The 27,083-nt window shown below is 38.6% G+C and overlaps 4 protein-coding genes across 4 annotated transcripts; 2 read left to right on the top strand and 2 right to left on the bottom strand.

Annotated features, from left to right (window-relative positions):
- Positions 1–39: 39 nt before the first annotated feature.
- LOC110051086 (myosin regulatory light polypeptide 9-like) lies at positions 40–4,560 on the top strand. Its single transcript, XM_020757063.2, has 2 exons — positions 40–1,532; positions 3,425–4,560. The coding sequence occupies exons 1-2, from the start codon at positions 1,132–1,134 to the stop codon at positions 3,537–3,539; spliced, it is 516 nt and encodes a 171-aa protein (XP_020612722.1). The 5' UTR covers positions 40–1,131; the 3' UTR covers positions 3,540–4,560.
- Positions 4,561–9,768: 5,208 nt separating this feature from the next.
- LOC110051061 (putative G protein-coupled receptor No18) lies at positions 9,769–15,884 on the top strand. Its single transcript, XM_020757029.2, has 3 exons — positions 9,769–10,055; positions 11,907–12,724; positions 13,294–15,884. Exons 2-3 carry the CDS (start codon positions 11,952–11,954, stop codon positions 13,616–13,618), a joined length of 1,098 nt encoding a protein of 365 aa, XP_020612688.1. The 5' UTR covers positions 9,769–10,055; positions 11,907–11,951; the 3' UTR covers positions 13,619–15,884.
- LOC110051080 (uncharacterized protein KIAA1958-like) lies at positions 14,940–18,612 on the bottom strand. Its single transcript, XM_020757055.2, has 2 exons — positions 18,022–18,612; positions 14,940–17,887 (listed from the first exon to the last, which is right to left on the bottom strand). Exons 1-2 carry the CDS (start codon positions 18,143–18,145, stop codon positions 16,665–16,667), a joined length of 1,347 nt encoding a protein of 448 aa, XP_020612714.2. The 5' UTR covers positions 18,146–18,612; the 3' UTR covers positions 14,940–16,664.
- Positions 18,613–18,736: 124 nt separating this feature from the next.
- Positions 18,737–25,255, bottom strand: LOC110051082 (beta-2 adrenergic receptor-like). Its single transcript, XM_020757057.2, has 2 exons — positions 24,831–25,255; positions 18,737–21,584 (listed from the first exon to the last, which is right to left on the bottom strand). The coding sequence occupies exon 2, from the start codon at positions 21,514–21,516 to the stop codon at positions 20,536–20,538; it is 981 nt and encodes a 326-aa protein (XP_020612716.2). The 5' UTR covers positions 21,517–21,584; positions 24,831–25,255; the 3' UTR covers positions 18,737–20,535.
- Positions 25,256–27,083: the final 1,828 nt, after the last annotated feature.

Raw genomic sequence — 27,083 nt, 5'->3', positions numbered from 1 at the left:
TACGAAATTCACGGTCAATTCTAATCATAGCATTTTGGTGGAAAAATATTTGAGATAAACATATGGTTCGAAATAGCATTATTTACCTGTAATCCTATTAAAATCGGGTTTTCCGGCACTACTGAATCCCCCAAATTTCAATCTTTCTGCGGGCTCCTCTAAGTTAACATTAAATTTGTTAAATTTGTAATTGTTTTTTTTTCTTCTTCTTCTTTTATCTTTTCTTTTTTTTTTTTTTTTTGAAGATTATTTGTAGCATAAAAATTATGTACAGCCGATCACTCGGGAGTCCATACAAACGGTGTACTATAAGCTTTTTCTTTACCCATTTTCACCGAAGGGAGACTATACCGCGAGCTACAGCTTACGCAAACACTAACGAAAACAACCTTTAGTGAAAATACCGAAAAATTAACAGTAGTTAGGAAAATAGTTGATACGTCGCTGAATTCTTAGAACTTTCATCAAAGACAACTAAGTAATGTGCTAAGGAGAATTGATATGTTCAGCTTTGGAGCGGTGTAAAGGGCGTCGGTGACTAATCAACCGTCACTAAACGGCAAGAAAGATAACAGAACCGAGTTGTCTTAACTGAATGAATCTGCCGTAAGAAAAGATGTTACCAGTTCCCAATAAATTTACCGGTATTTAATCTAATAAATCGGTATTTTCCTTAGGTTTTGCAATAGCAATTTGGTAACTGTGATCAAAATATCCGAACGATGCAGAATTAGCTGTAAATAACACGACAGATTTTCAAGCGGACTACAACTGTATAAAATGCTGACGTGAGAACAGGCAGAAATCTGCGCACCAGTTTGGTTCTCTCCTTTGTACAAAATTTTTTCGTCTTTTTTATATATCACGCTGCTTCTAACTGGACACACATGAAGGAAAGTTTTGCTGTAATGTCCTTTATTTCGTCGCTGTAATTTCGTGGGAAAAAGATTTGGTAGACAGGTATCAATTTGATAACATTTTCCTAATTAGGTCAAGGGCATTGTATCGAGCTCACAAAAGCGCGGTTTGATACCCGGCGATTTAAAATCCGTAAACATTCTAGCATTACTGCATAGTGTTTTTGCGTTGGGTAGACAAAGCGCGCGGAGAAAAAAGAAGCACACGCCTAAAATGTCTTCGAAAACGAAAGCTAAAAAGTCCGGCAGCAAGAAGAAGGCACAGCGAGCCACTTCTAACGTGTTCGCCATGTTTGACCAACAGCAGATCCAGGAGTTTAAAGAAGCGTTTAGCATGATCGATCAAGACCGCGATGGGTTTATCAAAGACACAGACCTGAAAGACATGTTCAACTCGCTGGGCAAGGAAGAATCGAACGATTACATCGACGACATGTTGAATGAAGCTTCTGGGCCTCTGAACTTCACAATGTTTCTGACATTGATGGGTGAAAAGCTCAATGGCACAGACCCCGAGGACATGATCAGGAACGCTTTCGCCTCGTTTGACTATGACGGCAAGGGGGTACTAAACGAGGACAAGCTTCGACCTTTGTTGATGGGAATGGGAGACAGGTAAGGCAGTTCTTCAAAGAAATTACCCAATCAAATTTTTTGTTCCATGAAACTTAACCCCAACAGAATTCGGGAAATGTGATGATCTGGGATCGATTCTGACCGCTCGGGTATTGCGTTCTCGGACGGGGCAGTTTACTGGCGGGTTCAAGTGTGACAAAGATAATGGGGATTGCAAATTCATCTTACTGGCGACAAAAAGGACAGTGCTGACAGTGCTGTGTCTTCGCGCCATGTTTGAGAAAAGAGTGCGCAAGATGTCAAAAGCCCACGTACCACCTCGAGTTCTCAAAATTTCCTGATCATTGAGAAAAGAGATTCTTAGTGCATTTGGCAGGACTCAATAAAAACAGTTCAATGCAAATGCGAATTCATGAAGTGAAACATGTAATAACTCTACTGGATAAAGTATTTAATTTGTGAATTTAGTTTGTTGAAGCGTCATAAATTCCTATTTATACGGATTGTGATGTCTCGAACGAATGATAGAACAACGGGTTACTAAAACCAAGAGGGTTATAACAATGAGTTGTAAAAGTCTTACATAACTTGGCATGAAGGAAAGAATTTCAAACATTTCAAATACTGCGACTTACAAAGGTCACCTCAGGAAGTGCACTTATAGCATAAAACCCGCGAACGTTCTTAGATGTTACGAGGTACTCTAAAATCAGTTGTTCACTATTGGTAAAAGTCTCGCCGTTCCAGTCAAAAAAGACATTAGTATTGCTTCCTTGCGTTGTTATTTGTAATGAGATCTCTTCTAAGCTAGCGTTTTCTAGCAGACTTTGCTCACGCTAAAGTTTTCCTCACAGCTTGAAGTCCCTGCGTGATTTTAATCTGCTCCACAACAGAGAAGCCTGTTGTGGTTATAAGCTTTTGTCAAATTTAAAGTCGTTCTGTGCATGACAGAGAAACTATAATAATTAAAAACTCGCTGTTAAATGGGTGAATCTTCGTGGTTTTATTCCGTTTTCTTATGTGTGGAGAAGAACTATCTTTGCTCCTGAACAAATTTACAGAGAAGCCATGAACAGCCTCAATGGCTGACAATTATCTACAGAGTTGATAGTTTAATCCGGTTACGCGTCACTTAATTGAAATAAAACAATTATCAGCACAGTTGCTGCCAGTATAGGAATTTATTGTATACCGCAAAGACTTTTAGAGTATAGATATCAATGGAATGACCTAGAGTCAACAGGCAAGGCGTAAAGGAATCGAAAAATTCGAACAAATTATGGCAAATTTAATATTCGATTTAATGGACCTAAATTATGGAATGAACTCGATGAAAGATTCAAATCTTGTACTTCTAATCAATTTAAAAAAGAACTAACTTCGCATTTCATTAGTCTCTATTAATGTTTACTGATATTTTGATCTTTTATATCTATTTATTTTGTTTTGTTTTGTAAATTTAATCTTGTACCAAGTTTGTGATACTTATGTGTACCAATGTATTTGTTGTGCCTCTTTCCTGACTCTTACATTTTTAATTATTATAATTACGGTCACCCAACTAGTTTAGCTCTTTAGTTATTTTGGGTGTCCCACTACTGTATGTACTGTACTGTTTATTTATATATTTATAATTACAATCTTGTAAATTCTTTTAGTTGTTTACAGTAGTAGAAATAAACTGTTGTTGTTGTTGTTGAAAATTGGTTGTACCTCGCATCCCAACTTTGTGTGCGTTATAACCAGTTTTGATGTCTCTAGATCACGTATAAATAAGTCAGCGAGGCTTTCATCAACATTTTCCCTGTCTCCCAATTTCTTTCGTGACATTCAGTGTTTTTTTAACAAGAACGTTCTCTGAGGTCTGGGGTCTGGGGTCTAGAAATGTCTGCGTTGTGTTACACATCCGTGACTGTCACGTTTTCCTGCAGGTTCACTGATGACGAGTGTGACGAGATGTTTCGCTTAGCAAACGCTGATGACGACGGCAACTTCAACTACTTGGAGTTTGTAAAGACGATCAAACATGGCGCTAAGGACGACTAGTTTTGAATCAGGGCCATCATTTTCAGCCACGATAGTATCGAACATGTTTTCGGTTGCACGGAGATTTATGGGTTTTTTAAAATAACTGTTATATTATCATTTTTATAAATGTTACTTCTTAGCTTATCATAAGACAGTTGGAAAAGGGACGAGGGATGTATGGACTATTAAACTTGTACTAAATGAAAATAATACATAGGGGTTGCTACATTGTTACGGCCAGCAAGCCATTTGTGACTCCGTAGGGTGGGGTGGGGTTTATAAATTGACAATGAACCCGTGATATTCATCACAGAAATTGCTTGGCAACTATACAACCAGTGACCTATCCTGTGGAGTGTAATTTGTAATTGACTCAAACGTTCTGAAAGAGTTCAACAACGCCAGCAAATTAACAAAAGCTTTAATTAACACTACAGAGACAACAAAAGCTCTGCATGCGCGTTAAACAACTTTATAACAGGCTTTGCTGTTCCCTACAGCAAGCAGCCGATCTTAAATCTCATTTTCATGTTTTTGCTTTGAATTCCACCGACTCCACCGTACAGTTCGGGAGTAGTTCTCAAGTCTACGCAGAATCTTTAAAAGACAATTTATTCGTGAGTGTTGACGTCAGTGTCGGCTTTGGCCGGGTTTGCTACATAAAAGCTTGGGAAGGGACAAAATACTTACAGCGGTTACTATTTCAATGGCTGTTATTTCCATTTTCCTCTGTTCTGGCGTTCACACCCGAACTTAGGCCTTCGTCACTCAGCCGGAAGCCAAATCCCAAACTGACCCAGCATAAATGAACGTAATCAGGAAAAGTGGTTGAATAGCGGAAATCGTGTCGATTTCCTGACATTAGAAACAAGCAAAAATGAAACAAAGGAATGTTAAATAAAGGAGGCAAAAATGGTGCGGTCAAGGCAAAACTAAATTATAGTATTACAAATTATAGCATGAGTCGAGCATTGTAAAAATAAAAATATCACATTAAATATATCAGAGTATACGGTGTACTCTGAAAAATGATCATTGACATCTCGAGCGGTCAATTAACACCTCGGCTCAGTTTCCAGCCGTGGGTGTTTCGGTCAGAGGATCGCTGGCGCATCGAAACACCCACGGCTAAAACCTAAGACTTATTAACACCCAAGGAAACAATTCTACCTACAAAGGAAATCAAAACTTCGCCGGTAAGAGCTAACGTTCACCCTTAATTTGCCGCAGACTGAGTAAAGAAACCGTTTGCGTACAGAACATTTCATTTGGTACAAACATAGCTGGAAATATTGTTTTTGTTTCTGTCAGACATAATGGACTTCTCTTAACCTCAACTGCTTTAAATGCAAAAACAGCTGGAGAAATAATTTGGTCAACGGAAATCATCGGCGCCCTATACTCAAAATCAGCCTCGGCTTTCAATAAGCCGGTGATTCGGATATTTTTTTTTTCTCATCGCACTCTAATCTCGCTTTTGGAGTCATAAGGCGAGCAAGGCTTTGGTTTAAACCAAGATAACGCCAAAGCAGGTTGGTAGGTAAATTTCTCCTTGGATTAAATTGAGCTGTTATGCAAATTATTTACGGACTTGAGGGTAATCTGCTAAGTGTCTCTTTATGATGCACTTGAATCTTCACCTGTTTTCCTTTTCCTAACGAACCTCGCTCGTTTGCCAGCGAGACACGCTGCTGGAAGCACGTTAAAAAAACTCGAAGCTATAAATCTTTCAGTGGCAGAGAGCAGCACATTATCAAGCTGTTTTCACGCAGTAAATCGAAGCAGGTGCATCGGAAAAAACGTCAGCCACTTACCAAGTTACAATTTCACCAACTCATTGCTCTTCAAATTCTCTCTGCATTTACCAGCTTGTTCGCTTATCTTGTTTTGTTCGACGGTCAAGAAAGCTAATTGAAGAGGTAAGACAACATTTATCTATCGCTCAAATAACAACAGATTTATTTTGTATCTAGTTAACTTATTACAAGAACTTGAAGTAAAAACTTTCAGTCGTTGTTAAGTAGACCAGCTGAAAAGATGAAACAACGATTATCTCGAACATTCGAATTTCATCAGAAAAACAACAGTCATATGTAAACATAATAATTGCAGAATGTAGTATATGGTCGAGAATTCGAAGAAATTGTCCACTACTTTTTCTTTTGCTTTATTTAGCTGAAAAAAGCAACCAAGAATTGTTGGGCCTATGAAAAATTAAGTCGATTCTTTTAAATCCTAATTCACACAGAATGAAGCTCTAAGCACGTTCGTTAAGGAGTGAATCATGCGAAGCATCAAAGACTCGTTTCAGTTTTAAACGAAACGTGCCAAATATTCTTATTTCAGTATATAAAATGACGAGTGGTTTCATATGGAAATTAAATTTAAAAAAATACTATGCGTTTTCTAAGCAGATGCTAAGGCGAAAACAATAACAAACGTTGTTTCTACTTTTAATAGTTTTCTTTCGAAGCTCTGCTAGAAAAGCAAACAAAATTGCAGGAACTAGTAAATTACAAATTGTTTTGCTTAATTTTTTCCATCAGCCTAAGTTTCGTAGGTACTGACATCAATTAAATTTAATAACCTCAGTTCATTTCGCACCGATAGCAAATAAAGGATTTCAGTGGTGGTTTTTCCTGCACGCAATTCTTATCTCTTTTTATTGTAAATCTTTGCGGGGTTCTATTAATTTTACATACATTTGTTACTGTGACTACTGCCAAGTGAAAAATGGAAACATTCTGCCACGCTGAAGTCTCTCAGTTTTCACACGTTTCGGGGTGAGCGGACTACTGCACACGGTTTGAACAATGAAATAAGCTAGATATCAGAATGACCTTTCAATCTTTAAACTCGGAATAATTTACAAAATTTAACACAAAGTAAGATAAAATTCGTCTTAAAGAAGGAAGTCATAAATAATCAAGTGAAAAAGACTCCTAAAAACGTACAACAAAAATGCTGAAATTAACGACAAAATAAATCACGCTTTCATATAAAAACTTTAGATTTCAACTTAGTTTAGCTTAGTTTGAATAAGCTAAAGCTTTCATCTTCCACTACACCCCTTGGCAAATTGTTCCATAGGTAAGCTACCCTTATGAAAAGGAAATATTTAAAAAATTTAGTCTCACAGTTTTAAGACGTGACTCCAGTACGAATTCGACTTATTTCACAACTTAAGTGGATAATAATAGTGGTAAAAGTAGCAATACCTTAAATGGAAAATACATTATATGCAGTATATGGCAAATCATGAAGTAATGTTTCGTTAATGGTCACCGTATTCGACTTATTTCACAACTTAAGTGGGTAATAATAGTTGCAAAAGTAGCAATACCTTAAATGGAAAATATATTACATGCAGTACATGGCAAATCATGAAGTAATGTTTCGTTAATGGTCACCGTATGGTACATTATGACGCGTTTTAATCTATATAATAAATTAATCTGTCAGGAGGACTTTCACTAACAACTAAGGGTGTGTTCCTTTGGATTGATCTGGATCAAGATCAATGATCCAAGATCTGTCTAGATCATGGTGCATGAGAGGAACCGATGAATCCGTGACCAGAGTGGATTCATCGGTTCCTTGATGCACCATGATCCAGACAGATCTTGAATCACTGATCCTGATTCAGATCCCCCCCAAAGGAACGCACCCTAAATGAAAAGTTGAAATGGACCGACAGTTTAGGTGTCAGAATTAGAGCGTGCTTCAAAGCCCGTAAATTCTGTTAACACTGAATTAAATAAAAACGACCAGAACGTTAGCACGCAAAAGACAACAAAACAACTCTACATTATAGCAAGCCGGGCTGCTTAAATTTGCACCTTCTTTACTTTTGAACGAGAAAGCCCCCTCCAGGTTTTGTATTACACAAGATTTAAAAACAACGAGAAGATTACCAGCCTACGGCCGTTACCTAAAAGAATCTACTCAGTTCTGAATGTTCGGTCTGCTAATCACAATTATTCCCATAGATGATCAACGTTCGATTTCCTCTTACCGAAATCGATACTTTATCAAGCAGACAGGTGATGACAATAAAAAAAAACCGTCAACTACCAGGAGCCATAATCGGGGACCGTCCCCGATTATGGCTCCTACAACTGCTGCATACTGCTTTGATCCAACACCAATTTCTCAGAACTAGCATTCAAAGAAATATATAAGTTCACTAAGGAGAATTCCATGATAATCGAAAATCGAAACAAAAGCTGGGAATAAACGGGTGTCTAGAAAACCCGAGTAGCGAATAGCGAATAGTCGCGAATAGCGAACAGCGAATAGCGAACAGCGAATAGCGAACAGCGAATAGCGAACAGCGAATAGCGAACAGCGAATAGCGAACAGCGAATAGCGAATAGTCCCGAATAACGAATAGCGCCGAATAGTACGAATAGTCTCAAATAGTGCGAATAGTGGCGCACAGTCTCGAATAGTGGCGAATAGTGGCAAATAGTGGCAAATAGTGGCAAATTAGTGGCAAATCGTAGCAAATAGGGTACCCAGTATCTCGCAGTCAACCTCGCAGCAACGTAGGACGGGATTTTCCCGCTAAAAAGCACTACGCTTATCAGGACAAAAGGTGTTTCTCAGCGAAATTTTTTCTGTTTTAACCGCTCCAAAAGCGTAAATACGTCTTTATTAGGTCATCCCTGTGTTTTCTGTTTTCTTAATGTCGGCGATGGACAGCCCGAGCCTGAGTCCGAAGAAGAAAAGGTAATAAATTCTCTGAATTCTGTTGCTTATTTGGGTGAATTAATTAACGCAGGATATTAGACCTAAAGCGGTGACTATTGACGACTATTCGTCACTATTCGCCCCTTTCGCGACTGCTCGCCACTATTCGCACTATTCGAGACTATTCGCACTATTCGGGACTATTCGCATTATTCGGGACTATTCGCTATTCGCTATTCGGGCTTTCTAGACACTCGGGAATAAACGCCACCTCTTCGATTCTATGCCATAAACAAACGATACCAGTCGCTGAAGTTGATACTTGATAATATAGTTACTAGCAGTTATTCACATTGATTTGATTTCAATTCAGAATCCTTCGGGTTTAACTTTGCTTTTCCCTTACGTTCATTAAAATTATTATTAAACAAACTTGGATTAAAACTGACAAAACATGAATCAGTAAAATTGTGAATAGTGAACTTGCTCCCAGAGTCCTCTCTTGTTGTAAGAAGAGAAAGTACTCTCGTATTGAGTTCTTTTATCTTATCTTTTGTCGAAGAAATTCAAAGGCAGCCGATATGAAAGATAAAATTTCATGCACAAAGTACGACTAAACCAAGAGCTCGGAGCACGCGACATCGACAGCCGCGAGTCGACCCGTCCCGCGACCCGTAGTCTACAAAAACTTGCATTTGTGCCGCACGTGCAGGTCACGTGTTTATGTGACCGAGAAATAATATTTTCTCAAACCTTGACTACCGGCCATGCCTGAAACTAGCCTCCAACCGTGGCTTGGAAAAAATGCTCAAATTCTTAGAATCATTTAGCAGCAATTACAGTCAGCACTGATTTTCTTTGTTATTGTAATATTTTCGAGAGCTAAATGCCAGATTAGTCTTGAAGCAGTTAATATTTCGTCTTAAAAGTCGGGCGCCCTGCAGCTGCTACACATGGAAATAAGATTCGGTGCGTTTAATCTTTCTGTTTGTTTTCTGCTGTTTATCCCCACCTCTTGCTGTGATGAAGTTTAAGACGTTTAAAATCAAAAGTTGACAAGCAATGTTTTCGTGTATTTGTGCATTTGAAAGAAATCTGTATTGTGAGATGTATGTATGGTTGAGCAAACTGTCATTGACTGTCACTTACTGTCGTTTCAACAACAGAGAATAATAACCGGAGAAAAAGGTTCGAATAAAGAACGAAAAATAATTATTACAACAGGTAATGCATCAACGAAACGGAAGAAAGTTTAGTAGGAATCTTGGAGCTATAGGGAAAATACGGGAAAATTTTACTACCTGAAAATGGTTGTAATTCTAAATCGGATCTTATCTGAGGAGTTATTCCGGATGTATAAATGACGAGTAGCCTAATAACTTAAATTATACAAATGACAAAAGCCGAACGTCTTTGCCAGCTTTAATTACATCATTGAAGCAGTTCCTAATGTTATTACGTAAATCCGTTAAGAGCAAATACTACTGTTTATTCAATAGCCAATAGAATCCCAGCCTTTCAAGGTAGAGAAGTTCGCTCTGTGTAGATATACAAACAGTGTATGTCGATCAAATCAAGTCTGATCACTTTTAACCGGAAGAAAAATGCAGCTTACGTTTCGTGTACATTACTTGATTCATGTTGTTTTTTCGCGGAGTGATTAATGACTAGACAAGATACGACGAACTTGAAAGCTTGTGTACATGCGAGGTGGTAACATTATCGCTTTCGATTTGATTGGATTGAAAGATTTAAAGAAGTACGTAAGATTATACCCCGTTGACCGTCGAGGGATTTTACAACAACTGCGTATTCGATCGTGACGATCTGTGAAAGGTACGGGTAAGTCTATGGAATCCATTTTATTTTTATTCCTTACAGTATTGATCGACCAAGGTGTGTTGAGAGCTTTTCCTCTGATAAACGAAAAAGAGATCGCATTTAAGAAAGAGCGTTAAGACGCAAGGAAGCTTTGTTTGGTCGTTTATTTCTAGTGTACAAAGCGCGCGCTGAAAACGTTTTTTTTTACAGTTGGCTTCCAACTTTCCCAAAGTTCAGTATCTATAGAGCCCGGCAAATCACCCCCCGGCCATTTATTAGCGATGAAAGACCGCTGTGTTCTCTTAACATGGTACCAAATAGTCATTTACACTGATTTTTTTCGTTATCTCGTAAGATTTGTTACAAGATATCAAATCTATTCAAAATTTACTGCGAGATTCTTTGCATCCAAGCTAGCTGATCAGAGCCGAAATGTATATCTGATTGCACTATACGATTCTCAGAACAAATTGCAGCATTAGCTGAGTATTGTAAAGGAAGCGTAACATGACATGTATATGGAAGAAAATATGCTTATCGGACAAGATAAACATGCTGGTTTGTCCAACTCTAAAGTCATGTTTACATATGCCTGTAGCACTGTTTTCCTCTCGAGCTAATCTTACAGGCGAAACAAGCATTACCGCGAGTAATTGCCAAACTCGAATATTAAGGAGGTCAGATAAATGCAATTCTAAAAGCCAATCGGCTTAAAAATTAATCTTTACATGTCCAAAAGATAGATTTCTTATCAAAAGTAAATTCGTCGTAAAGCATGCCAGCAAAAAATGGAAAAGAAAACAAATTTAAAATTAACTGTTTATTTTTCCGCGCGAACTTGTCAGCTGGCAATGACAAAACATCATGAGATTTTATTATTCGCTCATCGTGAAGAGCTATATCTTGAGTCTCGAAGGAAGGCAGCGAGAATTCAAAGTCTTCATCAAGATTTTATCACGGGTTTGACAAGAGATGTTTCAATCTAGGGGTCGCTGTTACTCCTGGTCTATAATCAATGCCATTGTGATATAGTGTAAGCAATTCTCATTTCCAGGTTTTGGTAAACTATCGTACATGACTGGCAGTTTGTGTCAAAATTCTTCCAGGACCCGGCTTAATTATCAAAATCTCAATTTCACGTGGAAAACATTCGCTTTAATTTTCACCAAAACATCGATTCGCGACCACTTCACAACGGAAACATTTCAAACAGCTAGAACTGGAGGGAGTTGACAACTCCAGCAGAGACCGTTTAGCGTCTCTGCAGAAATGAAGGTTGTTACAAAAAATGTAGTCTCCCGATTTTCCTTTTTCAAAATTACATGCCCTTTATATGTTTTGCAAAATGCTTACATAATAGTTCCAGTTTCTTAGTAGAATTTTCGAGTTTCTTAATTCTTAGCAAATTCGTTTCAATTTGCAAATCTGTGCCAGAAGTAAACAAACCGCACATGCAGTTCTTGAGTCAGGCTTTATGGCGTTACATCTAGCGTGCTTATCATCAATTTTAAAATAGGCAAGAAGAGTAACAATGTGCCTGTAAAAAAAATCCAGAACTGATCATGTACATTGCTTTTCAAGTCCGAAACGCGAAAATTACTGCACGTTGATTATTTTTTTCAGATTAGATAGAAAGCCGCCAACGATTTTTTTTATCTGTACAGCAGAAGCGGCTTTAACATCAATTCTCGACGCATGCATTCAACGTAAATGATTGGTGCAAAAAGTACCACTGAAAATCTGTTAATGAGTTATTAAAGGATTTCGAAAAGTTATCTTTTGAACAGGAGGAAAGCTTAAGTTAATTAAGGGTCATGTATTAAGTTCCTTTCAGTTCATCTCGGTATTCACCAAAGTGCATTGTAATTTCAGATTTTGGAATTCGTAAGCCCTCACTGACCTTTCAGACAACCGAAGATGGCCAACGGCACGGCAACAACAACTCTAAACATTTCAACAACCGTCGCTGCGGAGGTCCATTCGTTTAACTTCACGATCAAATTCATTTCCACTTTTCTTTTGATTATCATCATCATCCTAACTCTTGTCGGTAATTCGCTTGTCATCCGGGCATTTGTGGTCTTCCAGAAGTTGCGTAACGTGACTAACTACTTCGTGGTGTCCCTTGCTGTGACGGACATCTTAGTGGCGGTGTTTTCAATGCCAGTGTGGGTGGCCTACCTACTGACGGGGCCACAGTGGCGATTCTCAATGTGGTTGATGAAGATCTGGCAGTCCGTCGACATCTTGTGCGGCGTGGCGTCAATTTCCCATCTTCTCCTCATCAGCATCGAGCGTTACATCTGCATCTCTACCCCGCTGACGTACCACAGTGTCGTGACAACGCCGAAGACACGCGTCGCCATCTGCGCGGCGTGGTCCTTTGCGCTGCTCATGACCGTAATAAAGCTCGTGCTTTGGGGAAAGTCGCGGTCCACAGTTTACCAACTGGCCGCATTCTCGCTGTGTTTTGCGGCGCCTGTGGTGATTATGAGCTACGCGTATCTTATGATCTTCAAAGTTTCTCGCACTCAAGCCAAAAAGATGGTGTTAAAGATTGGTGAGAAAACAAAAAGATTCTGTCTCCCAAAGGAACTAAAAGCTGCCAAGACATTGGGCGTGGTGATGGGGGCGTTTGTTATCTGTTGGTTTCCGTTTTTCTTTCTCAATATCTTCAATGCGCTTTGCCGGTGAGTACAACCGTGAAAATGTATATAAAAATGGTTTAATGTTAAAGGTCAAGGTCTATTGCGTGCTTACGGATCGATGAGCAGGATGAAATTGTACAGCAGTGCTAGTTCACACCTTAGATCTCAGTGTAAAATGAAGTCAGTACAAGTTTGTCCCTCCCCCGCCCAGATGGGATACTAGCAATCACAAACTATCCTTTCGCTTTCCCTCGCACCATTCCCTGCAAAACCTTTGTGAGTAAACATTTGACTTCATCCATATTTCTGGGTGGGGAGGGTACTGCGTGAAGTAAAGTGCCTAACCCAAGAAAATTGCACGAACCCAGGCTTCTCTATATGAGGTCCAACAAATAAACCATCAGAATTACGTGCTTCAGACAAAAAGAGGTTATAGTATAAATTCTCCGTCACCGCTATCGTTCTATTCATAATTACATATTTCACTTTAAAAAGACGTCTCAGGCCCGAATATACAACTAATAGTTCATAGTAAGAGGACACTGTGGCCTTTACAAATTGAACTGTACATAGAAGAATCTAACAAAGTACTGTATTCCTTGAAATTTCAGTGAATGCCATATTCAGGTAGAGGCAGTGATGATTGCAAAGGGACTTCATTACTTCAACTCCTTTCTGAACCCCATTATCTACAGTCTGATGAACCAGCAGTTCAAGACTGCCTTTAAACATCTCTTCAAATTCACGTACTCCAACTTAACCGGCAAAGTTCCCTCGCTCACAAAATCAGAAATCGACAGACAATTATCCATCTCGACACGAACACGAGGAATCTTTTCCTTGAAAAGCAAATCATCTATGCTCGACAAAGCCAACGGCACGACAGAACTGTGGGTGACTTGTCAGGAAAAAACTTTGCAGTCGTCTAGCCAGTAAATAACCCGGGTGAATAACACATTTGCAACGAAATATTTACAAAAGGAACTTTTCAACTATCTTGCCTAACTATCTAACATAGCTATCAATGGCTCATCCAAATATATACTTACGTAAGTACAATTTGAGACTGTTAGAAAGTGCAGCTAAGATTTCTTTCCAATAGCCCTTTAACACGGTTACCTTTGCTCATTTGCATTAAAATAAAATCTAACATGCATGTGAGGCAATTTCGGGCTATTTTGTAGTTTTAGCCCGAAATTGCCTCGCATCCACGTTGGATTACATTGTAATGCAAATGAGAAAAATTAACCGTGAAAATGGCTATTCTGTTCAAAATGGTCGCCTTCACGTTGCTCGACCCCAGGCTGTTCTCGATCTTGTGGAACCGGCGGAATAAACCACGACGAATTTTTTTCCGTCCCCGCCAGGAGCCTGTTCGTCGGCTAGGAACCTCAAGCTCGCCTGTTCGCAGGCTAGGAACCGCAAGTTCGCCTGTTCGTAGAACGCGCGCTTGCCTTTATGAGGTGAAAGGAAAAACAAAAACAAAAAAACAAAACAAAACAAAACAAAACAAACAAACAAACAAAAAAAAACAGGGCAACGCAACAGTTATAAGACTTTCGCATGACATGGAATTAGTTCCTTTGTGTGAGCAGTTGATGAATTTCGTCCGAAATTAAAATTAATACAATTGAGGCCCCGTCCGCACTAGGCAGGAGAAATTTGAAAAAGGAGGTTTCACTTTGAAAACGTATCTAATGTTTTCCATCCACGCTACGCTGGAGGAATTTAAAAACTAAACATTCACCGGTCATTTTGGATTTGTGTTTGGGTAAAAACAGGGCGAGAAAATCACATCATGATTTTCGTGACGCCATCGTTTTCGAAAAGGTCCTTTTTCAAAATATTTTCTGTCCACACGAAAACGAAAAGCCGGCGTTTTCAAATTCCTCCGGTTTCAAGTGCGTTTTCCAATAACTCCGTTTTCATGACGGATTAGTGTCGACGGTAGGCCTAGCCGTAGAAATAAATCTCCGTTTCCAAATTTCTCTGGCGTAGTGTGGACGCGGCCTGAAAGGGGTGATGTACGATGAGCGTTTTTCATACGTCATGGTATTCCTGTTCTCTCACTATTCGTTTGAGGTTTCATGCAAGGTAAAACTGCAATCATGGTTTGAAAGTAAGGATTCTTCCGGAACTCTCATGCAGTGTAAAGTTGCTGTCAAGAACAGAAAATGTCATACTTTACTGAAATGTTTGACACCTTCATAGATAGGGAGAGATCACTGAATTTCAAATAAATACGTAAATGATGCTATTTAGTATCACCAATTTTATTCCATTTTCTCAAGCAACGGTAACTAACCTCCATTGGATAAACGTCGATAAAGCGAAGCCGTTCTAGAATGGAAGTCGATAGTTTATTTGTGGATTTGATAACAATATGTGGTTACTGCAGCTGTTTGTTGTTCAGCGAAACCTGGTTTAACTTTTGAACAACTGGACGAGTGGCAGTTTGGCAATATCCTGTCCGACTTATTTCGACCAGGATACAATTTGTGAATTCGCTTCTTTCAAGAAGCTCTCACAGCAAAACAGATGAATATCAACATTTCGATTCGGCCTCATTGACATAATTCATGTTTAGGGGAGGGGGGGACTATTTGGCTTTGAAGAGGGAGAGGGGATGTGCGGGTGATTTGTTACAGGCTCGATTATTTTAACCCTTTCATGCAATACGATTATTTTTTTTCTCGGCACGTGCGTGTATGCATGATAATTTTTTTACCCGTTCAACATGCTTGTTTTTCGGCTCTCTGACCGAGCGTCAGGGTTTGCGTGCATTAATTTTTCCTGGTACAAGAATGCCTGCAGGTTGTATTTTTCCAACTTAAATCACCCACCCCTCCCTCTCTCAAAAGTCAAATGGTCCATCCCTTTGACTGTTAGTGAAACATGAACAAGCACATAAATATTTTCAAGGTTGTAATATGTAACCATGGACGATACTAAACGAACAATTTGAATATTGAATGAAATATCGCTTTTAAAACTCAAGGACGTGTGGAAAGTTAATGTCATCAGCTCTTAAAGCATTGTTCCAATGTGCTTCAGAATCAATTTTTCTTAAAAACTAGACATCATAAATAAAATTTTACAAACTGGCTAACATAAATATTAGTTCGTTGTTAGTTGAATGTATAACTTTTAAATGTGACGTACAATATTAAATACCAAGGAAAGATCTAGTAAAATAAGGAAACCGGGTTTCTTCCGAATCATGTGAAGTTGTGAACAGACATTACTGTAGAACGTGGATTAAACAAAACGTAACAGCAACATCATTTTTCCAAAATAACGGGTGGAATTTGGAAATGCTGAAAGTCATACTCAACGGATTTTAAAATATACCTTTTCGAGGGTTTTTTGTTATATTGCGAAGGTCGTTAACATATCCCATTGTCTCTACGAAACGATAGAGATGCTGATGTCAAACATTATTCTAAAATCATCAATAATTCTGCAATACTTATGAATGGTTAACTTAAGATAACCGGCAAAACAATTCGTGACAACTTACTATCTAGCAAAACTACAACCCTTAAAATTTGGTCAGTAAAATCCTTCGCCTATTATCTTAAGTTCGCCATTCACAAATCTCTCATAATCCCTTTTTGGAAATAATTCGGACATAAATTGAACTTGGCAGTCTTCAGTGCGCGCGCTGGCAAAGGTGAGATTAAAATAAGCAAAGCGTTCGAGGTCACGCCTTCCGCGAATGATTAAATAAATGAATCATAAATTAAAATAAAAAGTTCAAAACAATCGTTATATAACTACTTTTACCAAAAACCAGAGAATAACAAATATTAACGGATAATCACTTTCACCGAAAACTGAAACGGCAAACGGTGGAGCGGAAAACACGGGATTTTCACAAGAGACCAAACATGATGTTTATGTCTAGCGCGAAAAAAAAAAAAACCTTGAAAAATTGTTATTCGCTTAAGGTCGCACAAAGCGACGGTTTATTCGAAGAACATTATTTGGGCTTTATCTGGACATCACAGTTGTAAGAATTGTACTTGGGAAGCAAGGTCGTTTGAGCGACTTGTGAAGCTTGCGCCAGATTGCTTGCTGCAGGGATGTTGGCCACTGCGACAGATTGGTTGTTTTTCAACAGAACTGGGATTTTACGAACCTGCAAGACAATTTCACCGCTGGGCTGCTGCTGTTGTTCTATCTCGACCATGGTGCCAATAACTCTTTCACCAGGGACGGAGCTACCTAGAGGGACTCCCAGAGGTGCTTCATCGATCCCCACAAAACTGCTCAGCTGGGCAGACTTTTGTTGTAGTTCCTCCGAGGTTGGTTTTTCAGTGTTACGAGATTCGACCTTTTTAAACATTCTGTGCGACAGAAGAGCAAACGACGTTGTCCTCAGGCAATAGTTTGTGAGATGCGGGACAATTCCTGCCCGCTTACTCATCTCTTTCATGAAAGAGTTTAGCACGGTTCTTCCAATGGGAGACAGCGAATACCACACCACGTCTTCAGGCTTGAATTGCGATCGCTGGCCATCTTTTGGCCGCTGGAATAGCACATCTGAAGCGGGATTTAGATGTGAGAGATAATTCTTTAACGTTTTAACCGGGCACCTGGCAGATCCCGGTACGGCAAATACCTTCGCTTCAGATTCCTCTTCGTCATCTGCGGAAATAGCTGAAGGCAGTGAACTCGGCATCTGCCTGTTAAGCTCATAGTATTCCAATCCTTGAGGTGTTCGTCCAAGTACGAGCATATCGCGCTTGATTAAGCGTTGGTTTTCTCGTCCACGTCGTCCGAAAAACAACGCCACATAAAACCATGCGGTGCGCTGGAGTTGCGCTGGGTCCTGACTGTCAGCTGGTCCAAGTTCACCACTGTCATAGAGCTTTCGCACTTGGTCTTTCGTGATGGCTTTCTTGTGAACAATATCTTCTATTTTGCCAGACATCTTAAGGTCTTTCACGAAAGCTCCCAGCACTTTGTTAGCTTCAGTAAACGCAGCATCACTGATGACAGAAAACGGTTTGTTGTGTGGAGCCGCTCGAAGATATCGGTCGATAGCAGCTCTGATTGATTTCAGCGAAGATGCTTTGTAGTAAGATCCATCCTGCTTTCTCGCTGAAGTGTAGAAACACTTCAGGCAGGCATTAAGCTCCTCTTTCGACATTTCCTCAATTGGTTTTAAAAATTTAACTCCTCCGGGGCTGGCAAGCCAGTCTGAAAATAAAATAAAAAACGATTTCGCTTGAATGAAATAATGCACATTGTGCTTGTTTGTGTTTTTGAAAACAAGACTGTTATTCATCTCTCGATAAAAATAACTGTTCAAATCATCTCATATTAAAACTAACCGTTGAATATTTTCATGCCAAATTTTGTGGCTTTCATCGTTGACTTGGCTGTAGCGTTGTCTAACAGTTTTTGTATTTCATCGGGCGACAAGTCACCAAATCTATTTTGGCCAACAGCCGCCATGTTTCCCAAGGTAGTCTGCTTGCGTGAATATCAAAGAAACTCGTAAACAAGTGGCTTTTTCCATATAAGGCGACGTCGAAGCATATGTTCCAATAACCAGTACGCTTTGAACCAATAAGAAAGCTCAAAATTTAATAACCTGTAGTTACATTTATAATTTACATATTGTAGTCTCAAGTTGACAAGATAATAAACTTGCTTTCATTTTCGTTCCATTTGGAACCAAAGCGCCGTTGAGAAACAGAAAAACCACAATGAAACTAGCTTGCGGGCAGAAAAAAAATCGTACATTTTATCTTGAAAAACATGCGTAATGCGAAAATTATGTTTCTCGAAATTACCATGTTGATATTAAAAGCGCTTTCCTTGGCATAAACAAGATCATATTTGCATATGGCGAGGCATATGCCCTGATATACTGTGGGTTTTTCAACGATTAAGAAACCTATCAATACAATCGTGGATATCTGCAATTGCTGATCACAAATTTTACAGATTTTTACCAGAACCAAGCAAATGTATTTTTTTTCCCAGAAACAGTCTAAGACATCACGTTCCTATTAAGCAAAACCTTACAGACTAAATAATAACTTTTTTTTTACAGCAATTGTACATAGACGATTTAATTTGGTGTTTTTCATGGATCACATTTTAGCATAGTCTTATTATTTGAATTCATTTGTAAAGTTTTATCGCATTCAGTTGTAGAGCTGTGATTTTGAAGCTTCAATAATCTATATGTATCTAAATGTATCTGATGAACAAGCGCATAAGTCTTAGATTCGTATCACATGAGATTGCGCACTATTCCTAAACTTACAGTTTTTATCATCCAATCTGTTTATTTATTTTTTTTTTTTTTATAATTCTTTTTCAGGACTTGTATCGAGACACTTTTGTTTTCATGCACTGTTACTTTTTCTATAAGAATTTGTTTTATAGGAATATCGAGGGTGAATTTTGCAAAATTTTAAGAACATTTTAAGAATAAACCCAGGGCCGAGGCTTTGAAAAGAAGATATTTGTATGTGTTAGAATGTGTAAATACATTACAATTATATGTTTTTAACTAAACCGTATAAATTCTTCCTGTATCTAAACGTCACTAGCCGTATATTCGATGCTACTGAATAACATTTCTGCAAGAACTTATGTGCGTGATATCAGGCTATGATGCCTGCAGGCTTGCTCCAGAATTACTTCATCCAGACACCACCAGACACCATCCAGACATTCGAAAACAGATATGTCATACGCTATAATCTAAGAACATTCACAATGAACAACATTTCCAATCTAAAATCGGCGGAAAAATAAGAATTTCAGCCTCGGCAAAACAATATTCTTATCGAAAAAAGAGTGTATTCTAGGAACTCGGTATTTAAAACATCGATTGTGAAACTATATTCTGAACATCACCAAATGCACCTAATATAGCGGACTAAACAATATAGAACGGATTTTTCTGAGTGGCATAGCAACACAGAGAGTAACCTTCTTTGACAATATCGTAAGTATCAGTCGACTCGCTTAACTGGATGCAGTCACGCAACGTAACTCATTGCGTGACGCTGAAAAAAACCGCGGGAAAGGCACATGACAAATATAAACAAGACATAACAGTGAATCGCATGATAGCATGCGCAGGCCATGTGATGGCTTCCTTTCTGCGAGACGAAATAAAAAGGAGAGTGGTGTTCGCCTCCTGAAAATTCTTCTTTGGCTTCACTGTTATCATTTTGCCATCACGCAGGAAATCTCCTACAGCCAGTCACGATACAGAATAAATAAAAATTCTCCAGACGTGTTTCCTTTCAAGGTTTTGATGCAAACAAACTCTGCAGTTGCGTCTAATAAGAACATTATATGTTGAGTTAGACCATCTGGAGAAGATTCGAGGGTTCTGCAATGTTCACACTGTTTTACATGGTGGAGTGATAACAATTTTTCCAATGTTTAATACACTGAGTCGCTTGAAACATCAGTTCCTCAAGCAAAACGCTGCAACTAGGAAAATTGCCCTAATCATGCAAAGGAACGTATATCTATATCCGACTTCCAAGCAGAGACGTGATCTCTTAACTGGAAGTTAAAACCTGACATCATCTAGAGGCAGATACCGGGGTAATCGTTTTTGTAACCCCCTCTTCCTGCAGTCCCATCTCCTAACGCCCCCATCTTGTAGCCGGTTTTTAGACGTTCCGTCTAACGAAATTTATTTATTTCTTACTATTCTTCGTCAGTACCTTATACCATAACTGGTTTCATTATGCGATGCACTACATTCCAGAGGACCTGGCGAGTAGAGTCCAAATCGGTCTGCAATAATACTGGCCAATTGCATTACTACGCGAAGTGATTGGCTCAAAAAAGCTCCAGAGAATGATGAGTTACTTGCGCTGTTCCATATGGAAAGCACTATTTATAGCTGCTGACATCCTTGTTTCGGTAAGTATCCCACCTTGGAGTCTCGAATTTCTGGAAAAGAGTATCGCTTTAAACGCTCTCCTGAAGTCATAGTTCAAGAATGTGTAAATAATTGGGTTGAGCAAGGAATTACCGTAATGCATCCATTTAGTGACCATTATAATTTCTGGCTTCACCAGATGGCAGCTCTGAGGGTCACACAAACTGTAGATAGTGTTTATTATTATGAATGGCAACCAACATATTAGAAAGGCACCCACTACTACAGACAGTGTCTTAGTTGCCTTGAGTTCCTTCAAGAAGTTGTTGTTACGCCTTGGATACTGCGCAGGCGTAGTAGCGCGTATTTGTTTCAGCTGATGCAGTGCCACTCTGAATATAATCGAGTGCGCGGTGATAATAACCAGCAGTGGAATGCAGCAGCACACGATAGCTGCAATCAGGTTGAAAATACGCTTGTGATAAAGAAAGAAACTTATCACCGCCACGCCAAAGGAATATAGCCAAACGGAAGAAATCATTACAGTCACTTTCCGTGTGGTCATCCATAGCTTATAATGCAAAGGCCGCTTTATACACAGAACGCGATCAAAGCTTATCACCATGAGATTCATAATGGATGCCGTCCCTATTAAAATATCAACCATGGTCCAAACACGTGACAAGCCAGCGCCTAGTACCCAGGCCGGTCCAGTCAATACGTACGCTACCCATACGGGCATTGAGAACAATCCAACGCAAAGATCAGTACATGCTAATGACACCAAGAAGTAATTTGTCACAGTGCGGATGCGTTCGTAACGCGAAAACGCAACGATGACCAGAATGTTACCGAATACTGTACCAAGAATGAGAATTATGGTGAATGTTGCTGTACCGGCGCGGAATCCGTCTGAGAATGTCTGCGACGGGTTTGTTGAGGTAGCCTCGCTGCTGTTAGACATTGCTGTATTCGTCTTCTTGTTCCCGTGAAAATGCTGTCCCGTTCTACTGCGTCTAATTGCAAATAAAACTACAAAGAAGAAAGAAATTAGAACATAAAGAAAGTCGTGAAAGTTTTCACGGCTCACTCGGTTACTGAGTTTACCACACACCTACCCATTTACGCACCTGCAAACTCATCCACCCTTAAAAGTTTTTTCACTCTACTGAGATTAAATACATGCGAAAACACAACAATCGTCAATAAGCTATAGTTGAACGAAGCTATCACTAATGGATCCTGAAACATATCGAACTTTGAGGGAAAACATTGGAAAAATATTTCCTTTCTAAGAAATTTTAATTTAGTAGTACCCTTATTCATCTTAATTTCAGTGTTTTTGCTATAGATATCGAATGCATTTGCGTATTAGCAGATAGTATTAATTAAAGAACACGGAAACCGTTGGTTACACCGCCACATTTGTTGTTTACAACAATACATCGGAAGTCCGTTTTGAAGGAGGAGAGATGGCTGAAGAGGCTAATACGATAGGGACTTCAGATAATCATGTTTTACAAGAAAGCGGAACAAATGCCTTAAGTCAAATAACACAGGTATTGATACTGTAAAGAGAACCTTCGCTGAACCCAATGAAGCTTGGAATACAGTTGAAGGTAAGCACGACATTTATACCATAAACTTAACAGAGGAAGAAGTTGAACAAAGTGAATCATGGATCAATGAACTTCAAGAATTGCACAATGAGGCAGCAGCCACACAAGTTCCGGCAATACATGAACGAACAGATTCAAATCAAGAAGAAACGGAGAGATGAAAAATGGAACAAGAAAGATCCCACAGTGGCAGCTTTGCTCAAGACTTCTACAGAATTGGATACTACGGTGACAAACTGCAAATAATTACATAATAAAGCGCTCAAGCTAGTGGACAGTAAAAGCGCAGAATACGAGATCGAATGGATTCGTAACGTGCACGTGCACTACAATGAAGTCAGCGGAAACAGTTCTCGATCCCCTCAAGTCTCCCGTTTTGGGCTGGCGTCAAGTTCTCCCTCGATCTTATCAGTGCGTTCAAGGATCAAATAAAAATACGAGAAAATAGGGGGCTCTGAACAGTCTATATATACGAAATCAGAATCCACTTTAACTAAAAAAGGTCAAGGTGCCATAATTTACAGGAGAAATAAGAGATTGTCCTCAATATAAAACGGACTTCGAGGAAAAATTCATTCCGACAATTAACATTGATAACGCTCCTTACATCCTTTGATCATGTCTTAGTTAAGGACCAGCTGATGACGTGAAAAGTGTTAATGACTATCTTAAGGTGGCTTGATCGGATACTGCTCAACTTTGAGCGACTAGAGCACCACTATTAACAAGCCAGTAGCAACTCAAACGTTCAAAGTAGGGTGCTAGAAAAAGATGAAAGTTTCAACCAGAAAACGAAACTATCACCAATAGATCATAATACACAGTGAACGTTGAGGACAACCCGTTGGGTGAATATTTCCTTTCTATGAAAACATTTTTTTATGGAATTCTTACTTATCATTATTGCTGTGTTTTTGCTATAGATTTCGAGCGCCTATGTGGATAACAGATAATAAAGAACAGAGTTTGTAACCGTTGGTTACAGCTATGCATTTGTTGTTTTGAACAACTCAGTCTTGCAAAAAATCGTGGCTACAAGACAGCTTTGTGAAAAATATCAAGACTGCAAGACGCACATAAATGCTAAGAACGTGAAACTCGACTAAAATTTTGCAAGACCCAGAGTTTTTGAAGGACCATTGGCCATCCCTTATGATGGTTCAGTAGGCAGCAATGAGTGATTAGTAATATAATACCAAGAAAGTAGTAATCAGCCTCGAATCTATGATAAGATAGTTGGCTTTTGTTCCGTCAGAGCAATGACTTATTTAGACATGACCTTCTCAATCAAAACCTACGCATGCAAAAAGTTTTTCCGAATCAAGCAAACTGAAATGGAGTTCTCGTCTGACCTCTTAGCTTATTTTGATGGCCATCAGAAATCTAAAGGCTTTAATGGTCGGGTATCAATTTGCAGTTTTCTTTTCTGGAACTGTTCCCCAAACTCAAAACATCACTGTTCCCAGTTCCTGAGGTTATTTTTGGGCTGAAATTGCCCTCCTAAAATAGTCATACATTCATTGAAACAAACATGACTCTCTTACCACTGTTTTGCGAGCTTTTCTGATGATTGAGATGAGCGGCCAAGTGAACTTTGTTCAACTATTTACATTGAACAATTTATTACGTGCTTCTCTTGAAAAATTAATAGTGGTTTACTTCAGTTTGTTTGACGGCAATTCATCAGACAAGTCTTTTAATGCATAGTCTACCAGATGTGCCCAACCAGTACGAACGACCTCCCAATAATGCAAGTAAAAAAAGTGCGTTCAAAGACAATATATTTGGGCCTTAACGGATAAATTAATTTCGCATAAGCCCGCTTAGATCAGTGACTTTCGATTTGTCCAAACTGAAATACATGTATATTGTTCCTTACTTCGCTAATGTCATTTGTATTGCAGTTATGACGTCTGGTAGCTCTCAATTTCTTTGGAATTTCTCGTAATTTCTTATTTCTCGTTGCAAACCGTGAATCTCTTAATCCATTTCAAAGAAATTCAGGAAGTCTGCGGTAGGCCATAAAATCTTTAATGACATTTTTATACAAAACTATTGATACTTGGCCGTACATTTTTTTCGGTAATGGTAACCTCAAATGCGGTAGACTACTACATCAGTACAAAGAAAAGCCATTATTATATCAATAAAAGGTGAAATTAATTATAAAAGGTCATGAAGTACTTTCTTTTGGTAGATAGCGGGATAATTTGTGACGTCTGTAGAATTCTCCGGAAAGAAAAAAATGCTTTTCAGGAATTCTATTTTTTCAAGTTTTAACATTGTCGTCCGACAAAAACAAATGAAAGTCTCAATGTAAAAAGGCTACAAGAAATATGCAACGATAGTTGCCCACCACTTCAGAAGTTGCTGGCACGGATAATGTTGCAAGCTATTTTTCACTCAGTTGGAATAGCAGGGTATAGCGAAAATCAAAACAAACTCGACTGAAATCCTATCAAAGTAAATTTTTAAAAATAAAAAATATGTAAAATTATAAACTTATATTGATGGATTCTTAAAGCTCCAGAGAAGCCTAATTATTCATACCATTTATACTATCGCGAAGAAAACAGCAACGAACTTCAAAGACAAACACCCGATCGAAACTGAGATCCGATACAAAACAAAGGTTCTCGATGAACTGTAAATTACTTACCCTGATTAGTTGAAACTTGTAGAAGACTAGAAAAATCCGTGGCAAACCTTTGTCTCTATTTGCCAATTGTTATTACCCTCTGTGGCTCTACGAAGAAGCGAAACATTTAGCTCGATAAACACAAATATGCCAACACAAGAGAGGACAAATGAACTTCCAGAAAACTTGAGAAAAGCGAGTGGGAGAATTGACAACTGACAAATGGTATAGGCCGAACGTACTGTTTTAAAGGCGAGACTACATGACGGTTTAAAACATCTATAACATACTATTGACTGTTTGTATAATTCAGAATTCATACCAGTTGTAATCTTCGATATAAGTAGGTGTGGCTCTTGACAGACTCATGCAGCTATTGTCTTTCTTGTTAAGGATCACTTATTTGGCCAGAACCATCAACCTTCTGTTTCCACGAGTGTTAAATTACTGTAACATGACAACTATACATTGAAGTTTACCGCTGTTGGTTGGTCAAAGATAAATATTTTTAGATATATAAATCATTATCATTATGTCAAACTTGGCAAAGTTCAAAGAAATTTGCATTTGTTTTTTGCCTGAGATAATATTCTGTGTGGAAGTGGTATGCGTTTCGTTCAAATTTTAGGCCTTCAAAATGTTTCTAATAAAACTAAAACGCGAAAATCGGGAAAATATGTTTTAAAAACCTATGAATATTTAGGCTTTCGGATCAACCTAACTTCATAACCTCTGAATAACTGAGTATGCTTTAGGCAATGGCTTCCACCAGAAAGAAAATATCGAAAGCGAAATTTGCCTATGAAATGTCTTGTTTTGAGCAAGTGGAAAGACAATGTTCTAAAGCAGAATTAAATGGATTGCAAAGTGCTTCAAAGGGCGAAAGTATCAATGGATTTGGTTAAACGTCTTTCGAAAGACAAAGCTCTACATTTTGGGAGACAGCTATTGAAAAAGTCCTATTTTAGGCACAGTAATAAAAGTGATTATTTTTAATCAAAGGGTTTTACAGCGCCCATCTTGGTGTTTCCAAACGATAAGAAATATTTGCATATCAAGAAACTCATTTCCCAAAGGGGAGAAATTTCGTCGTTTGGGAAACTAACATCTCCGCGGAAAAAGGTTGCTTGAACAAAACACAAACAACAACAACAACAACTAAAAACAACGACGAGGGTAACAATTTGTCGTCGTGCACCAAAAAGCGATTATTTACCGCACGAAACATAGCGAAAATTTACGACACTCTTATGACTATATGTTTGTTTAGCGTTCACCTCTACCGATCATCTCGCCTACGGTGTTTTATATTGTTTCTGGCCTGTATTTAGTAAATGTGTATTCGAAGAAAAACCGATTGTGATCTGATATTAACTGGTACGGTTTTTCTGAAGAAGACTGGAAATTCAAAGAAAGATCTGGAGATACATTGTTTACGTCAATGCAACTTCCTTCGCTATATAAGGGTGACCGCTTACACTATTTTGTCTGCAGTGTGTAAGTTCTGATGAATCATTAATAAAACATAATAACATTTATCTGCTATGAAACCTTATTTTGCAGGTCTTCCATTGTTCATTCATTACCCTGTGTTCATCCTAACTGCTTGGCGCTTCACATCTTAACTTGTAAATGCACAACTAGCAAACTATTCACTAACAAGAAAGCTTTAAAAACTCTACATAAATTCATTTATCTGCGCCTTCAGGACAAATCTTGTTGCACTCAACCAACAAGGCCTGGGAATTTTTATTCAGCACGGTCACGCAAATAGAATTCACTTTTTTGAATATCTAGTCATTGTACATTGTAACTCACCTGACTTGGAAAGTACAGTAATTCCTCCAACGTATCCGTTAGTGGGGTTTTCCGGCTGTAGATCTAAGGATATTATTCAAATGTGATCGATAATAAGTAACAGGTCGAAGCCGTTACACTATACATTGGAGACTTTCCTGTTTGCCCTAAGCGAAAACATTTTTATATTATTTTCTTCGTTGCAAACTAATGCACTTATCGATGAAACAATCTGGAAACATTCTGGAAGCTTCACATAGCACTTTCTTCGCTCCCTATTTAGTTAACCCGCCTCTTCAGTTCGCTGATCAGACAAATTGGCATAAGAGCAAGACGTTGTTCCCGCGTACAGAGAACTCTCATAGTTATTACAGATCCAGTGTAACGAAAACGCCAAATGTTAACTTTTAATTTCTAGAAAATATTCTTGTATATGAAATAAATGCCATGAAGGAAAAAAGTTCTCGCCCGCAAAAG

Source organism: Orbicella faveolata, unplaced genomic scaffold, assembly GCF_042242905.1.
Source record: "Orbicella faveolata isolate gen_17 unplaced genomic scaffold, um_ofav_v1 contig_1, whole genome shotgun sequence".
Taxonomy (NCBI): Eukaryota; Metazoa; Cnidaria; class Anthozoa; order Scleractinia; family Merulinidae; genus Orbicella; species Orbicella faveolata.
This window is presented reverse-complemented; position numbering and strand designations above follow the sequence as displayed.

Coding starts and splice junctions, on each gene's coding strand:
- LOC110051061 (XM_020757029.2), top strand. CDS start 11,952: ATGGCCAACGGCACGGCAACAACAACTCTAAACATTTCAACAACCGTC. Junction 12,725..13,293: donor ATCTTCAATGCGCTTTGCCG/GTGAGTACAACC, acceptor TTGAAATTTCAG/TGAATGCCATATTCAGGTAG.
- LOC110051082 (XM_020757057.2), bottom strand. CDS start 21,516: ATGTCTAACAGCAGCGAGGCTACCTCAACAAACCCGTCGCAGACATTC.
- LOC110051086 (XM_020757063.2), top strand. CDS start 1,132: ATGTCTTCGAAAACGAAAGCTAAAAAGTCCGGCAGCAAGAAGAAGGCA. Junction 1,533..3,424: donor TTGATGGGAATGGGAGACAG/GTAAGGCAGTTC, acceptor GTTTTCCTGCAG/GTTCACTGATGACGAGTGTG.
- LOC110051080 (XM_020757055.2), bottom strand. CDS start 18,145: ATGGCGGCTGTTGGCCAAAATAGATTTGGTGACTTGTCGCCCGATGAA. Junction 17,888..18,021: donor TGGCATGAAAATATTCAACG/GTTAGTTTTAAT, acceptor TTTTATTTTCAG/ACTGGCTTGCCAGCCCCGGA.